At 39.3% G+C, this 16,983-nt stretch overlaps 1 protein-coding gene across 2 annotated transcripts in view; it reads right to left on the bottom strand.

Annotated features, from left to right (window-relative positions):
* pdzrn3b (PDZ domain containing RING finger 3b) overlaps positions 1-16,983 on the bottom strand; it is a 92,513-nt gene that overhangs the window by 20,674 nt on the left and 54,856 nt on the right. Inside the window, exon 1 of one of the 2 annotated variants that reach the window (XM_026923172.3) lies at positions 1,170-15,614. The exons of the other annotated variant lie outside the window; for it this stretch is intronic. Within the exon in view, the coding sequence (XP_026778973.1) occupies positions 1,170-1,238 (69 nt within the window). The 5' untranslated portion in view covers positions 1,239-15,614. Of the gene's footprint in view, positions 1-1,169; positions 15,615-16,983 lie in introns of those variants that run through there. 2 annotated transcript variants of the gene reach the window in all.

The raw sequence follows: 16,983 nt of genomic DNA, 5'->3' as shown, positions 1-16,983 counted from the left end.
ACAGGAATATTTGACAGTTTTGAACTTTTTGGGACATCTGGCTGGTCCCCACAAGGAAACTGCTTTTTTTTTTTTTTTTTTTTTTTTTTTTAACAACTGCAGCTTTTATTTAAAAAAAAAAAAGAAAAAAAAAAAAAAAAGTGCCAAATATTTATTTTTTGTTACTGGGGTTAAGGCATAGGCATAGCATTAATTAACTGCATTAATAATTATGTTAATGGTAGGTCACAATGAGTGTGCCTGTGTGTGTGTATGTGTGTGTGTGTGTGTGTGTGTGTGTGTGTGTGTGTCAGTAATTAAACAAGTGAACAGGCTCTACATAGCCCCCTGCTGGCTCAATTACAGCCTTATCGACCATTTGCAACAGTAGATCTCAGCATCCCAAGACACAACAGAAGAAAAACCAATATAACAGACCATGAGACAATATTAAAAAAAACCACACAGTACTAACATTTCCATACTTCTTGTATGTGTAAATGTGTTGCCTGAAAACAAAATAAAACCGCATGGACAAATCTAGTCTTCTTTAATTACATTTGTTGTGTTGTACCTTCATTAAAATCTTCAATCTTAAGAGCAAACGTTCGAATCTATACGAATGAGGACGGAAACCCAAGAACAATTTGAGATCTTAAATTGAATGGGAATGAATGGGAACACTCACAAATAGACCAGCACTGAAAATAGTTAGAAAAAAAACACACATAAAAATTGGACAGCTACCAAAGTAAGCAGAAAAAAGCTTAAGTTCTAAAGTGTTTCGATGTTATCTATAAACATAGACTAAGTTGAAATAGACATTACATGGTGAATGGCTCAGATTATTCTCATCGACCTGTACACATTACAACACCAGCAGCAGCTAAAACTGGGTTCACGAACTTCTGCCTTTAACACCCATATAACTACAACAAGGGAATATCAGAATCTTAAAATAACATGAAATAGCAAGTGTACCGTGTCACCAGAGGACATCACCAGACCATGAAATAAGCGATTGGAAAATATTTTACGTGATAAAATATCATAAAAATTGGATATTAGTCAGTGCATGGAACAACAAACAAGGCTCTATTTTAATTATTTCAACATTTACATTCTCTGAATAATCTAGAACTGATTCAAAATGTTTTCAACAAATGCACAAGTGAATGAAAGTCAGTTACCCGGCACACTTCATACAGTAGTTTGTATCGCTCTGCTGGCTTCTGTAAAGTACAGAGGCTGCATCCCATGATGAAGAGTTCACACCATCCAGCCTTCCTTCTGGAGGAGAGCAGTAACTCTGTATGCTCTCTCCCTCCTTCCTGGAAGCCTCTCTCTCTCACTCTCCCTCACTAGTGAAGATTTATACACACTCCACGATGCAGTGTTCTCTGTGTGTGAACACATCCAAGTGTGCAAGTGCAGTCATTTCCTGCCCTCTCTCTCTCTCTCACTCTCTCTGCCTTTTATGCTTTTATACCACTAACACACTTCTGCTTATACACACCCACTCATGCATATTAAGCACCAGGTTCATTGAATATTCATAAGAGGGATGAGCCACAACGAATGCGAAGGAAATTGGGAATGCTCTTATAACTAACAAAAAACACTAATTAGTAATCTCTCTTCAACACAACCACAAAACCCTCGCATTTTCTTTCCTCTGCATAATTAATGAAACAGATCATTTATATTATTATATCACTAAAAAAGATGAAACAATATGTGAGGCAGATTGGGAAAACCTGTTAGATGTTGCTACGGCTAAATTCTGATATAAATCCCTATTTCTATTTATTATTTATGCAAATATCATACTCTGACATCTCTACTTTAAGAAATATGTCACCGAAACAACGTGGAAATGTTTTATTTAGGCTCCTTTCCAACATTGCATTGGTAGAGATACACGAGAAAGAAACATATTTGAGATAATTTCAAAATTTGACCATGTGAAGGGTTTTCCCACTTCCCATTTTAGATGAACATATTTACAGTTATTCTTAAAAACAAGGCTACATCAGAAACACAATATAGGCTAAATGTCGTACAAGTGAAACAAATATGGCAGAAATGGACGAAACGCAGTGAGCCATTGAGTTAGTCATGTTTTCAGTGACCTTTAATGCATTTTCACACAAACCAGAAACAAAGACAATCCAGCAGCCGACTGCCCCACCACTTGCTCCCACTAATGGCTTGGCCCATAACCAAACAAACAGACAGACTGAACTACTCTCTGCCTCATCAACAAGGCATGTAGTACACTGCCAAACGAGGCTGATTGATGTAAAACAACGTAGCCTTCTGAATAGCGTTCGCTTGTTCATTGCCCGCGCTTTCCGACGCCGTGTTTAACAAAAGGACAACGTAGACCTGGCACCCTCCTGACACATCACTCTGGTGCCACTCAGCCAACCATACTTAAACTCCAATTAGAGAGCAGCGGCATCAAGACCGACAGTTTTACTTGCACACACACACACACACACACACACACACACACATTTGGACTACAGGTTCTTTTCTGCAATGTCACACAATCACCATCAGCACCTCCCCCTTTGGAACTGGCAATTACAGGTCTGTGTGTTAAATGTCAATGTGCGATTATTATGTTTGATCAATACTAAGTCCATGCCATCTGTTGCCTGTTTATTAATTGCAAATTATCTTAAAATTACACATGCGAACAGGTGCCTCACCTCCACCTAGGAAACCAAATATTGCCAAATATCTTTTTTTGGGAAGCCACAATTCATACTAATGGCTGGTTAATTGTTCTGTTAAAATTATTAAAATAATTTAGTAGCTGGGATCCACTCATAATGGGCGAAAAAGTCTACTCTGCATAATGCACCACTGCCAAAGTCCTCCAAGGGAGTGAGTATTGCCGTGGCACTTCACTATTTCTTTAAATAAGGACTGATAACATTAGACCTAACATTAGACTAATGTCTGTAGTCTATTCATTCATTAAATAAATGAATCAGTCACGTGACTAGGTGTACCATCAGTTAAGGGTGAGCACACGTTACTTCACCATTCAACGGGCAAAAACGAAAGGGTCATATCATACAAGTTTGATGACAACATTTGTCATTTGCCAACGTTTTCACATTTCTGGTTTCCTAAATCTTACTGTGCACATCAGTTCAAACAGAACATCAAAGCGCAAGGTGGGAGAATTCACCCTGGATGGGATGCCAGTCTATTGCAGGGCACCATGCGCACACACATTCACACACTCATTTACACCTAGGGGCAATTTAGCATAACCAATCCACCAACCTGCATGTTTTCAAACAGTGGGAGGAAACCGGAGAACCCAGAAGAAACCCATGCACACACAAGGAGAAGAGACAGTGACCCGAGCTCAGGATCAAAGTGAGGAACCCGGAGCTGTGAGGTGGCAACGCTGCACCACCGGGAACTTAAGCTTAATCGTTAAAAAAAAATCATAAATGAGGCTCATTGCGTTGATTGCATTACAGTGGTATAAAAGCAATAGAGGAAAACTCTTATCTGGAATTCAACCTCAGTTCGAAGTTAACCATTTCCCTTCGGTCCCTGTATGAGTTAAATGGAAAATGACTTGTATAGATGAAGTGTAAATGAATGGTTCTTAAAAATATGGAAATATTTAAGGAAATATTTAGTAAAAAAGGCAGGATATCAAGGTGGATTGGAACACAAGGACTGCCAGGTAAACCTCTTACACTGAACATTAGCCATGTGGATGGACACTTAATGGTGGAACAGTAATGTTCCCAGTAATGCCTTATCTGCACAAATGCCTAAAGCAACAGAAGGGTGCAAAATATCTAACCACTACAAGAAACAGTAAAAAAAATTACATATCAAATAATTTTATTTATTAAGAACATGAATACAAGTTAATAAAAAGGCACTGTTCAGTCAACAAGTTCAACAAATTTCATTGAGCTAAATATCCCACCACTTAGCATTCCACACATGCCATTGTATTTTCACACGTTGCACAGAGTGTGCCAAAGATATCAGTGGGGTGTGAATTCTTTCCTCTGCTGGATGTATGAGGTTATCACTTGAGGAAATATTATTTCAGACAGGGAGGCTAATATGGCCTCCACCCTGGATGGCCTAACACCTCAGTAGACAGGAAGTTGGCTTGTCAGTGTACAGTTCTCATACCTGTCTCTCTTACATGGGCTAGGATGATGGCCAATGTGACACTCTGTTTGGGTGTTGGTGCCAGAGGTGGGATTTCCTGAGGCTCAGGCCAGATGTTTCCATATGATCTGTACCAGGTTTAGGGTCCCAGGTCTTCAGTGTTTCCTGTGTGTGGTAGAGTCATGAACTCCCAAAATCCAATCAATCCCAGTGATCCTGTTGTTTTGAGACTCTTCCTTTTATCATCTATCTGTCAACACTGAGTGTTCTTTTCACCACTGAGATCAGATGATGTTATCACAGCTTGCCGAAACCAATGAATACAACTACCATTGTTGAAATACAGTATGTGGGAAAAAATGGAGGATTTTCCGGGTAATGTCCTAGTTTCCTTGGGTAAATGGATACATGGGTAGTTGTTTGGTCTAGCGGAATGCTTTGTGTTTGTGTGAAACTAAAGAAACTGATGATGCAAATGAGCATTGTTGTTATATTCTCACTAATTTAAATCACTTATAAACACATGCAAACATACAAAGGGTGTCTTCTTAATTTTTTTCCCCAAAATTTTCTCCCACTAGAGTCATTTCCTACTACACTAGCTAACTCTTCCCTTTCACATGACAGCTACAAACCAGGTAGGATGAAAGGCTAGCATGTGCCTCCTTTCAAGACTTGCCAGCCATCACATCTTTTTTGACCTGCTGCTCACGCTACATCACAAGGCATCTGAACATACTCGGAGGAAAGCGCTATCTGCCCTCTTCCACATACATGAGCTCACTGCTGCCCACGATTGGCTAGTGCCACTGTAATTGACAGGGGAGAGAGTAACACCATCCCGCCCACCCTGAGAGCACAGCCATTTAGCTCTCTTGATCCCCCAGACATGAACGCCTATTGCATCGCCATGATTCGAAATTGCGATTGCTGCTGAACGCTTGTCTGTTGTGCTCCTCAGGAGCAAGGGCGTCTTCTTACAGTCTGATCCCTTACTCATCTTATATCAGCTCTGCATCTTTCTATACCATCATACCAAAACCACAGCAGATGAAGCTTCACACTAAAGTACGTAAACGAAAGGAGTGTAACCACCCCAACCTTAAGGACCACAGTAGTCTTATTCAGAGATAACATACCATTAATTAGCAGTATGATCTCTGCACACTGAACACACAGAAACAGAGAAAAGATCTCCCAATGGAAATAATGCAGGATTAGGATGCGACAAAGGAAAACATGGGAAGGCATTCTAGCTGCTGGTGGTGGGAGGGTTTATCTAGGGGAGGACAGCCGCTGCTTTATCCCCACTTTAATTAAAGCAGCACAGGCAGTGACCCCTCCTGTCTGGACATTTGTTCTGATACGCCATCCATATTCATGGCCCGGTCTTACTTAAACTGCACACTGTTGCGCCACGGGAGCAGCCTTAACAGTTGGCTATGCTGTTACTTTAACTGCCACTACAGAGGGGTCAGGAGCCAGATGCATGCTCCTGAAAATACACACTGTCTGAATCTCACTCTCAGGTTGTATTAACTGAGTCAACACAGATAATTTAATGCCACAAAAATGCATCATTGCATCATTAAGATCAGTCTGGCCAATATCAATAAGGCAATATGCTATGTTTCTTAAATCTCAACTGTTAAATGTCCATTAATGGTTTTAGAAATTCTACATCTTTGTCAGTATAACCTTGGCTACCTCTATAAACTCTAAGTGCATGAGGATAAAAGTGCTCTATAACGTGGCTCCAGCTGTGCAAGGGAATTTATCTTCCTCCCTTTAATACACTCTGTGGAGATCAGAGTTCAGACTCCAGTTAATAGAGCCATGCCCTCAACATTTCAGCCAAACACTAGAGGAAATGCCATGCTATCCATCTCTCTGAGCTACAGCAAGATCAAGAGACAAAGAGAGGAGACAAACAGATAATTAACAGACACTGGTCCAGGTAACAACACGGTCAGAGTGGATATGAATCAGACAAACCCAGCATATGGGGGAGAGAGAGAGAGAGAGAGAGAGAGAGAGAGGACTTTTTACTGTAATGCACTGGCTAGACTAGAATTGCCCCCTGACACATCTGACCACACTTGCTCTTTCTGAATTACAATGTCACATGGATGCCTGGTGTAATCAACAGTGTGATCCAGGATGGCGATTCTTCCTGCACCAAGTGCTGCTAGTATCCTCTGATTTTTGAAGTGCCCACAAGATGAAAAGTAGTGCTTCCAAAACTTCAAGAAGTTTAATACATAGTGACGTCAAGCATTTAAAAAAAAAAAAAAATCTCCCAACCAGTCCAATCGCAATTTGGGGGGCAAGCAGGAAAAACAAAACATTTAGGACAAATTGTCTTGTTAGAGAGAGGATATGAGGAGATTTCCAAAATGCTGACTCGAGAACATTTCATTGCCAATATTCCAATGCTGTAAGCTAACATCTTGGTTATTTCTGGGTGATTCACTGGTAGACAATGTGGCAGTTAGCAGAGTTGAAACAAATTTTAGCTAATCTTTATTACTAAGACCAAGAATTGTAGTCTACAAAGCAACCAAGAATAGTTAGTTAGCTGACACTAGAGCATTATGGTTATATTTCATGTGCCGCTTTTTAAATATCAGCACAAAAAAAAATAGATCTTGGCTAGACATGATGTATCAGTACTACATAACAGATCAATACTGGCTCCGGGGTGAGGGGGAGAATGTACACACCACAAATACTCACCAACATGTACAAATCTCTGGAAGTAGCCGTGCTGCTTAAGAGACACGAGAGTTACTGACCAAATGAAAGAGACCGTGAACTGACAATAGCTCAGGTATGATAATGAAACACATAAAAAGGGAGAAATGCTAGCAAAGTGAATGTAAACAGAAGATTTCTCAGTGAACTGATATTTAAAAGCTATAATGCAGCTTGTTTAGAGGTTACAGTAGTGGAAATCACAACCACCCCTAATGAAAGCTGTATTTATTATTGAATTCTTATAGTATTTTTTTAAAGCCTATTTCACCGGTAACTTGAATTACACGGGCTCAAACCTGCGTTACAACTAGGCTTGGATTTGTTCTGTTGGTGGAAAGTTCAGAGAAAAAAAATCTAGTAAATAGCCACTATACACATTTGAATAGAATATTAGAACTGATTAGAATAGGGATCTTTGTCTGCAAAAGATTTTGAAGGAGGGGGCTCTAGTAAACGGAAATAAGTGGGGAAACAATCTGATGGTGCTGTGCTGGATGATGATCCAGTGGGAAATGCATAACCAGCTTGTGATCGACTTTTGTAGCCCGAGTAGCTCTGAGTTACATTCAGAATATTTCCCACCATATTCACCACTAATCCCTGACTACACGAGAGATGTTTTCAATGTGACAAAGCCAAAAAAAATTGCACGAAACGGTCTAAAATCACAGAAAATGAAGAAGCGCCAATGAAAAGCTGTCAGGCACAGGGTTCTTAGTGAGGAGGATAAGAATGGATTTAAACGTAAATAAATTGGCTGAGGTGATGAGCGAGGTGGGACTTGGCCCAGGTTAGTGTATTCTCTGTCTGACTGGCATTACTAATATGTCTTCAGTCTTGGCACGTTTCCAATGAACACCGAATCGCCCCTGCTGGTTAAAGCAGCATGAACGTCTATAATAAGGGCATTAAAATCGGGTCCTGACCTTTGCCACAATAAGCCATCCTTTCACCCCACTCTAGACGGCTATAGTGAAGCCTAATAAAATCCTATTTACAGTTCATTATCCAAATGCCATGACAGTCCTCTAGCCAGCTAACTTATGTGGCTTGTCAACGCTAGCTATTAGGCTGGATATTAAACGTGTTCATATTTCATCTGTCAGCTTTAATGAGATGGAAATGGGGTCTCATATTGTGGGGAGAAGAGTGCTGGACACCTTTGCTTTCTGTCAGACCTGGAAAGAAGCCAGGTTTTTGGTGGCGACAGCATGGTTTTTCGAGCAAAAAAGCTATAGATGAGGAAATATTTTGTTTGGATATATGCTGGTTAAGATAAAAATGACGGCATACAGATAAACAAAAAGGCATATTGGGTAGTCTGTAATGTGCATGTTATTCCTAGTGTTCTGGATTTCTGTTAATATAATAAAGTATATACAGCACAAGGGATAACAATAAGCTGTTTAGATATTGTTTTTTTTTCTTTCTTCTTTTTTAAAGGTGAGTATTAAATACATCAGTTCCTGGTGGAGCTTCTTTGCAGAGGTTTAGTTTCCATTTTTACCCTTACCATAGATTGCTGCTGTGGACTAAAAAGATAACATCTACGTTACAATCACTGATTTATTTATTCATTATATGACACCGCACATGGGCAAAATATGATATGGTAATGATATTGCTATATACTATGATTATGAAATGCTTTGCAGTACATTAAAAAAACTGATGAGCCTCTGATACTGAAAGTTCAGAGTCGATTATTATGATCAGTGTCAGACACCATGCAATAACAATATACAAAAGATTGTGCAGCCCTTTTGAAATTCTGACACTGTTTCACTGTTGATTATCTACAATGTTCAACCCTTATCAATACAAATCCAATTAGCACATTAAATCAATGGGATTATCCAGTCAACTAGCATGACAAAGTCCAGTTTTTCACATCTCCAGTTCCCATGTGTCACCCTGCCTGCTTATGCACAAAAGGGTGCTTTTTAAGTGCCAGTCCCTAATCTTTTTAGTAGAAGATATGAAAAATAAATTTGTACCAGCTACCTATTGAACTCTTCAATTTCCTGCACTTAATCGATGGGCTAATGAAAGGCCGTGCATGACGAGCATGAAAAGTGCTAGCGTAATTCAGGATGTGTAAGGAGAAAGAGTATTGGAGAAAGAATTAAATACTATATTGGATTATCCACTTGGACTTAAGCCTGTTTAATTGATAGCTGTATGACTTTTTTTTTTTTTTTAAAGTCGTATCTCAGACTAGAAAATTAACATGTGTTAACTATTCAAATGGGAAAACAAGACTAGTAAATTTCCTCCGAGAGCCATTTTAAGAGGCTTCTTAAACCGCCACAAAAGCTTGTCAATACCGCATCATTTGGGAGCCTCAAAGAACCACTCAGACCTCCTTTAAAGAGCGAAAACAGACACAGGGTGCACTTAGCCAGTGTCACCATTTCTCTTACAGCCTGTCTTATTATCCTGACCATTATTCCCTGCTAGCTGTTTCCCTCAACACAGCTATCGAAAGCCTTCTGTTTGTTTGTAGATAATTCCGTCCTCCTACCCTGTCCACCCCCTGTTACAAGATGGTGAATGGGAGGAAAATGGACATCAGGGCTTTCTCTTTTCTATAAAAAGACCACAGGCCCTGTAATTTTGCTCCAATTCAAACTGCATTTGCACTGGAACACTCCTGCTATCATTTTTTTTTGGAGTACAATGGCTCAGCTCAATTAGGAGAGACATCATGAATCCATTAAGCTTGGCCAGGAAAGCCTGCACCATTCTTTCCTGGCCAGACAATGAGACAAGGTAGACCAGGGGGAAAGAGCAGGGTGTGCTCTTTAGTCATCACATATACCAATATAAAAAAACTTTAGGGTATATATCTTATATTAGTGTATAAATATGATCAAAACCTGACTAAAAAAGGCAGACATACACTAATGCAGACCAAAACACTCTACGCTGTGTTTATAAATGCTGCTTGATAGGTCAACCCTTTTGGCATATGTAGCTGAAATGGACTGGTCTCCTAACTAAACCGATCATAATAGGTCCTGCTCGGAGAGCACATTTTCAACGAATAAACTCCTATGTGCTCCTTCTATGCTGCCCACGATTAAGAGAAACCACATCAGCAGGGCCACTAGTACTCAGAAACTGGGTTGCATCTGTGGAACTGATGTAGGTGCCGTAATACGGAAATGAGAAATCAAACTCTTTGACTGGTTCTGTCTCCCTGCTGTCCATAACACAGGACTTGGCCTTCACTGCTATTTCTACGTCGTTGCTTTTAAAATGAGCTCTTGTCTGTCATGTCATGGAGTCTGTGTATTTGAAGTAATGGGATAGAGGTGGCGGACGAGACAGGATGACATGACTGTATGGAAGCACACTGCTGCCAAGCAAGAAAAAAACAGTCCCCACCAGCATAGACATGTGATATATATCTCATTATTATTAGAAAACATATTGTTATTACAGTATAAGCATGTTATTATTAGAAATCATCATCTTAATATGGATAGGGATTTCTTTTTTCTTGGCAGCAATGTGTTTTTTTGTACATATTTGTAGCTATTTAAGGTAGTTTACATAGCGTAACTGTCAATCATCAGACGAGTGAAAAAAAAAAAAAAACATACTTAGTAGTAACAAGACGGTTTCTCAAAGTTACGTGAAATTTCCTCACCATTAGGAGATGCTTTTTCTCTTAAACTGTTTTCTCGTAATGACAAGAAACAGATCTTGTAATCTACACCCACTGTCCACTTTATTAGGAAAACCTGTACATTCATGCAGTTATCCAATCAGCCATTGGCAGCAGCACAATGCATAAAATCAGGTCAAGAGCTTCAGGTAATGTTCACATCAAACATTAGAATGAAGAAAAAATGTGATCTCTGTGACTTAACTGTAGCATGGTTGTAGGTACCAGATGGACTGGTTTGAGTAGCTCATAAACTGCTGTTCTCCCGGGTTTTTAATACACAACAGTCTCTAGAGTTTACAAAGAATGGTGCAAAAAAAAAAAGCATCCTGTGTGCAGAGGGTCTGCAGGATGAAACAGCTTGTTGATGAGAGAGATCAGAGGAGAATGACCAGACTGGTTTGAGCTGACAGCAAGCCTATAGTAACTCAAATAATCACTCTTTACAACCGTGGTGAGCAGAAAAGCATCTCAGAATGCACAATACATCAAACCTTGAGGTGAATGGGGTACGACAGCAGAATACCACACCAGGTTCCACTCCTGCCAGCCAAGAACAAGAATCTGATGCTATCATGGGCAAAGACTCACCCAAACTGGAGCTGAAGACTGGAAAAAGACCAAGTGATTTTTTTTTCTAATCTTCAACTGTCCAGTTTCGTTGAGCCAGGGCCCATGATAACTTCAGATTCCTGTTCTTGGCTGACAGAGTGGAACCCAATGTGCTCTTCGTCTGTTTATCACACTCTTCTGTATAAACTCTAGAGACTGTTGTGAGTGAAATTCCCAGGAGATCAGCAGTACAGGTGGACGCCGAGTGTAAATCCCTGCTGATGGGGATTTATTTTTTTCTTGCATGGCTTCTGTGTGACAGTATAGCACTGTGAGAAAATACGATGCTGAGGAAATACTGTTATGTTATGGTACTATACATCAGAACTTAAAAAGTTTTAAAACAGGGTATCCTACTTTATTAAAAAAAAAAAACAAGCACAAATCAAAAGTAGCTTCTTCCCAATAATTAATCCCCATAATAAAATAATCCCCATAATAAAATTTTTTTATACACAAACTGCCTCTGCAGTATTAAAGGTCATTTTATATTGCCCTCCATGAGTGAATTTTTCATACAGTTGCTTATGTCAAAGCATCAGTGACATTCTCAAACCTATTCTCAAATCCCTAGATGCAACATTTTTCCTTTTCTTTTTCCTTTTTCATTTTACTTCTCCTGTCACTCTGATATATTAATCATTCCTTTTCTCTTCAACATCGGCTGATCTAATGGAGTGCACTGAAGCGCATCCTTCCTTTTTTGAGCCCTCTTCTCGTGATGTGTTTTCAATTACCATTGCCCGGACCCACAAAGGCAACCTGTGTGCTAATTCAATAAAGACACAAAGGGGCCAGGGGACGGGGCAAGCCCTCCCATTGTCATGGTAACGGTTGACTGACAGTGCTTGTTCTGCTTCTCTCTCTTGGTTCCCTGAGTGGCAAATGCTTACTTTGTACCCGTCACTCAAATGTTGACACCAGGACCTTGCACAGCCTTCTGTGTGTGTGTGTGTGTGTGTGTGTGTGTGAGTGTGTGTGTGTGAGTGTGTGTATATGAGAGATGAGGTAGGGTGAAAGGGCTGTTGACCATGGCCCCTTCCCAGCAGGACACACCCTTAAAACAGACCCTCAGAAAAGACATTTGCCAGATGGCGTTCCCTTTTCTTTGTTAACAAATTCTTCATAACCAAGACCACACTATACACAATGCAACTAAAATGGCAGCATATTTAAATGCCTATTAAAACCAAAATAAACATACACTGAATGAATGAAAATATACAGTAATTAACTGCCAACAGACTATTTTCCTCACAGCACACACTCCACACTATGCTTGTTTATTTAAGACTTTCCAATCCTGTCCTAAATGTATTAGACTTTATAATATACTGAAGTTCAGTATCTGAAGACTTTATAATATACTGAACTTCAGTATCTGAAGACTTTATAATATACTGAAGATCAGTTTATCAACACACACAGCTCGAGTGACCTGATCTACTACTACACAGAGTGAGTTAAGCATTGTTGGAAAAATAATTACAGGCCACAGGGAATTAACAGACCATGACTGCTGGTAATACGAGCAAATGTTTTGAATCTTCTCAATATTCAACAATCAATACAGCAAACCCAGAGAGACTGTGCACAATATTGAGCTTTGAGTTCATGCCAAACACTTGAACATGGGTCGATCGGGATTTGCTGTCAGCTAGAACAGTCATTACAGTGAGACATAATTCGGATCGCAGATCTATTATTATTATGTCATTTGTGATATGCGTGATCGTTATTCTTTTGTTTGTGCGCAGTGCAGTTTGGACAGTGATGCAGTCTTGTTCTGACAAAACCAGAACTTTGGTTGGTAACTTTGGTAACATCGGGTTACTGTGCAGCATTTTAGATTTAATCAACGCATACTTACGTCCACGTTATACTGTCACTAAGGGACGTATTCAGAGTTGGTGACTTGAGTCCAAAAGTTACAGCAATATTTATTCATAGTTTCTCATATTCAGAGTTGGGTTACGCACACACAAGTCGATTTTCTAGGTGCTCCATTCAGATTATGCAAATTACCTGCTTGTTGTTTGCGCGTCTGAGGTTGGCAGATTTTTCTTAAACGGAAGTTTCAGAGAAAGGATTTCTCAATAGCGTCTAGACCATCACAATTAAGCACAAGCCCTTGTCTTTAAACCCCCAAAAAATTAGGGATAGAAAATGAGGACTGAAGATGATGATCACGCTTTTTCCCCATTTGCTACCAAATGTAATATCAAAGCAAGAGACAATTTAAAAGACTAATTTGATAAGATGGTAAGCACTGAAATAAACATCTAATAGGAGTCTAGTATATCACCAAAATATTGCTGCATGAATAGTCCTAGATTAACTTAAACAACATGGCTTCCAGTCATTATTGGGCAGTTTATAAAATAGCACTTGATCCAGCACCTCCCATTATGTTGCTCTGACAGTAACTCACAGTGCACACAACTTAATGGAGCCATGAGACGCTAAACTGAGGTCATAAAATCGTATTGTGTGTGTGAGGAATAAGCTATTTTATAATGCTTTTAATTTGATATTTTGAGTTGTGTATTAATTAAATAATGATTTAGAAATTCAATGCACTCTCCTGTATAGAAAACATGCCAAGGTTAAGCTGATTAAGCGCTCATCTGCTACACTTACAGCTCGTTAAGCTAATTCATAATTTTATCCATAATTTATTAATCTTCAAGACAATCAGTCCATAAGATTGTGTCCCAGGATGCTATGCATTTTTTAAGTATGTTTTATCAAACGAATCTGGCATTCTGCTCTGTGGCAGCCTTTTAAACTTGATGCCTATATCTTGGACGGCATTTATGGTCAGATGGAAAACAACGTTGTTCTATGTACATACAAATAGCTGTTCCTTGATGGTTCACCTGATAGGACAGGGAAAGCTAAAATTCTGCATTTTTATTCTGAATCCAAAGGAGTTAAAAGAGCGAAAGTTGTCACTGTCATATATTTACACAGCACACAGCATGTCGGCAAGCCATGCTCATTATTTGGGTCCAATTTTCTCTACCCCCTTTCCAACTTTTTCTAACCTCTCTCTTTGAATCTGTGTCTGAGTAGGAATTGCAGCAGTCCACCTCTTCAAAAGCGACAGTTGCGTCCCAGGCTCATGTCTTGTTTTTAATGTCTTGAGCCATCTTTGATGCATTTTTTCCACATGGATAATTCATTAAATTAAGATTTTATTCGCGACTGCAGCTCAGGTGGTGATTTGCCTTACATTGTGATTCTAATTGGCTGTTCAAACTTCAGTTATAATTATTAGCATTGTAACGTAACAGCAGCTGTGTGTATGTTTGCGTTCCCTCTCTCTTTCAGTCTGTCTGTCTCTCAGTGGGGATTTGTAGTGCTCAGTGGTAGTGGGACAGGGAGTGATGGATGCTCATTACTCCAAACTCCCTTTGCTTTCATGCTCCGTCACACTTCACCACACACCAGCCGATAATGAGGCAAACAGGTGAGAGGGATTACAACATCCACACACACACACACATCCACACACACACACAAGGAAGAGTGAACATGAGAACCATAACATCTGAACCAGATAAAAGCTCTTTGAAAACTGCATGAGGGAAAAAAAAACACGTTGAAAAAGGGAAAAGCTGACATCTTCCCTGCAGAGGAGAGCCACAGACTTGTAAGAAACATAACACACACAAAACTAATCTCTGCTGTCCAAAACACACTAACAGACACTACGCAGAAAGGGTACGAAACGAAAACAGCCAGAGTTCGCATCTTCTTTAAGTAGCAGCCAGGGCAGCTGGTTGTTATTGTGTGTTGCTATAGCATTCTCTTCTTTAGAAGCGCTCTTGTCGGATGGCTGCTATTGCCTGAAAACACACACCACATCAAACTAATCAGCTATGAAGAATGCGAGTTCAAACAAAAACCGAAAGGGTTAGTAAAACATGCTGACATTGCGGCCTCAATGCCAGATATGAAGAGAGACAGTGCTTGGCAGCGTTGCAAGGTCTCAGCAAAATTTTGAGCCCAGCTACATCTCGAAAACCACACAAAAGACCTGAAACTAGCCCAGAATGTTTGGGTTCTGGAAAAGCTCCCCCAAGTCTTTGCATGGGAAACATGTTCACTGTGGTGAATTTTTCTATTAGAATTTTTGATTTGCAATATCTCCAATATGCCTTTTTTTTTTTTTTAATCATCGCCTGTCATGGATATTATCCACTCCATAATCTCACTATCCCTTTCCCAAGCTTAGCAATATACCTTACAACAGAAAAGCTTCTGTACAGCATACACGCACTGTCAGCACTTACTGGTTCCCTTGGTTTTCAGGAAGTTTATTAGACTTAATTCCATATATTTGCTTTAAAACAAGATCTTAGTAGCCGTGGACTGTTTTTAAACCAGCCCCCCAAAAAACACCATCTGTGGACTTGGTCCCCACCAACACCCACCCACCCACAACCTTGTTCCAAAACCAGCCCAATTTGGTGTAAATAACATGATCTTGGCAACCCTGGTGCTTGGTGAAAAATATTTCAATAAGAGACGTGACTCATTCCGCCTCATTTTACTTTATAGCACTCTGTCTTTTCACACCACTAGGAGACCACAGAAGGCCTCTGATTTTTAAAAAAAAAAAGAAGTACCATAATGATTATTACTCTACTAATAATATACACCTATTTAAGACCTTATTTGCCTTTTGAGGAACCTTTATGTTTCTATGTATATTCCTATAACAGATGGTTTCTCTGAAAAGAACGATTAACCATCCAAAGAACCCCTAATGAATATTTCTAAGAGTGTAGTGAACCATGCTCTACTAATGTGGAACCATTTAGAATATTAAATGTGTTTATTTGAACAGTGAACATTTCAGATGTATGCTGTAAAAATTTTGTCTTTAGGCCAATTGTATGTCTTTCATAATTGGTAATTAAAAAACAGTATAGGTGATAACGATAATGACTATTCAGTCATAGGCACAATACTACCAGAGGTGCACTACAGACGGCCTTTCACTCTCCACAGCCCTAAATCTCTCTGTTAGAGTGAGATTTAAAGAGAGATAGAGTTGGATAGAGAGTTCTCTCAGGTGAAGAGGTACTTTTGATGGATGTTAGTAGTCTGATAATGTTCAGTGGGTGAATCTTGCACTGGAGAATGGAGTAATGGAGTAAAGCAGAAAAGCAGTGCAAGTGGATATATACATACATACACACACATACACACACACACACACACACACATATATATATATATATATATATATATATATATATATATATATATATATATTTTGGAGGAATGGTGTTTCATCCCTCCAGTACATTACCAGAGACTTGCAGAGGTGTATTGAAGCTCTGGCAGCACATGGTCCAAACATATACGTGTGTGTGTGTGTGTGTGTGTGTGTGAGAGAGAGAGAGAGTTCAGCAGTGAGCAAATGGAAAAACAGATGGAACACATTAGCTCATTTGAAGAGGAGCCATTATAATCATGTTATTGGTGAGGTTATATTTCCCCCCATAGGCAGAAAGTGGTACTACATTAAAACTAGGACAAAAAAAAAAGGGGCATCAAATCAGATGATGTGTTATCCTGGAAAAGCTTGTGTACTTCCTATAGTGCCAACTAAGTCACAATTCATTTAAACATACTCTCTCTCTCATATATATATATATATATATATATATATATATATATATATATATATATATATATACACACACACACACATGCACACACACACACACATAGATAGATAGATAGATAGATAGTACTGTGCTAAAATTATTCATATTCTACAA

Source organism: Pangasianodon hypophthalmus, chromosome 2, assembly GCF_027358585.1.
Source record: "Pangasianodon hypophthalmus isolate fPanHyp1 chromosome 2, fPanHyp1.pri, whole genome shotgun sequence".
NCBI classification, from domain to species: domain Eukaryota; kingdom Metazoa; phylum Chordata; class Actinopteri; order Siluriformes; family Pangasiidae; genus Pangasianodon; species Pangasianodon hypophthalmus.
This window is presented reverse-complemented; position numbering and strand designations above follow the sequence as displayed.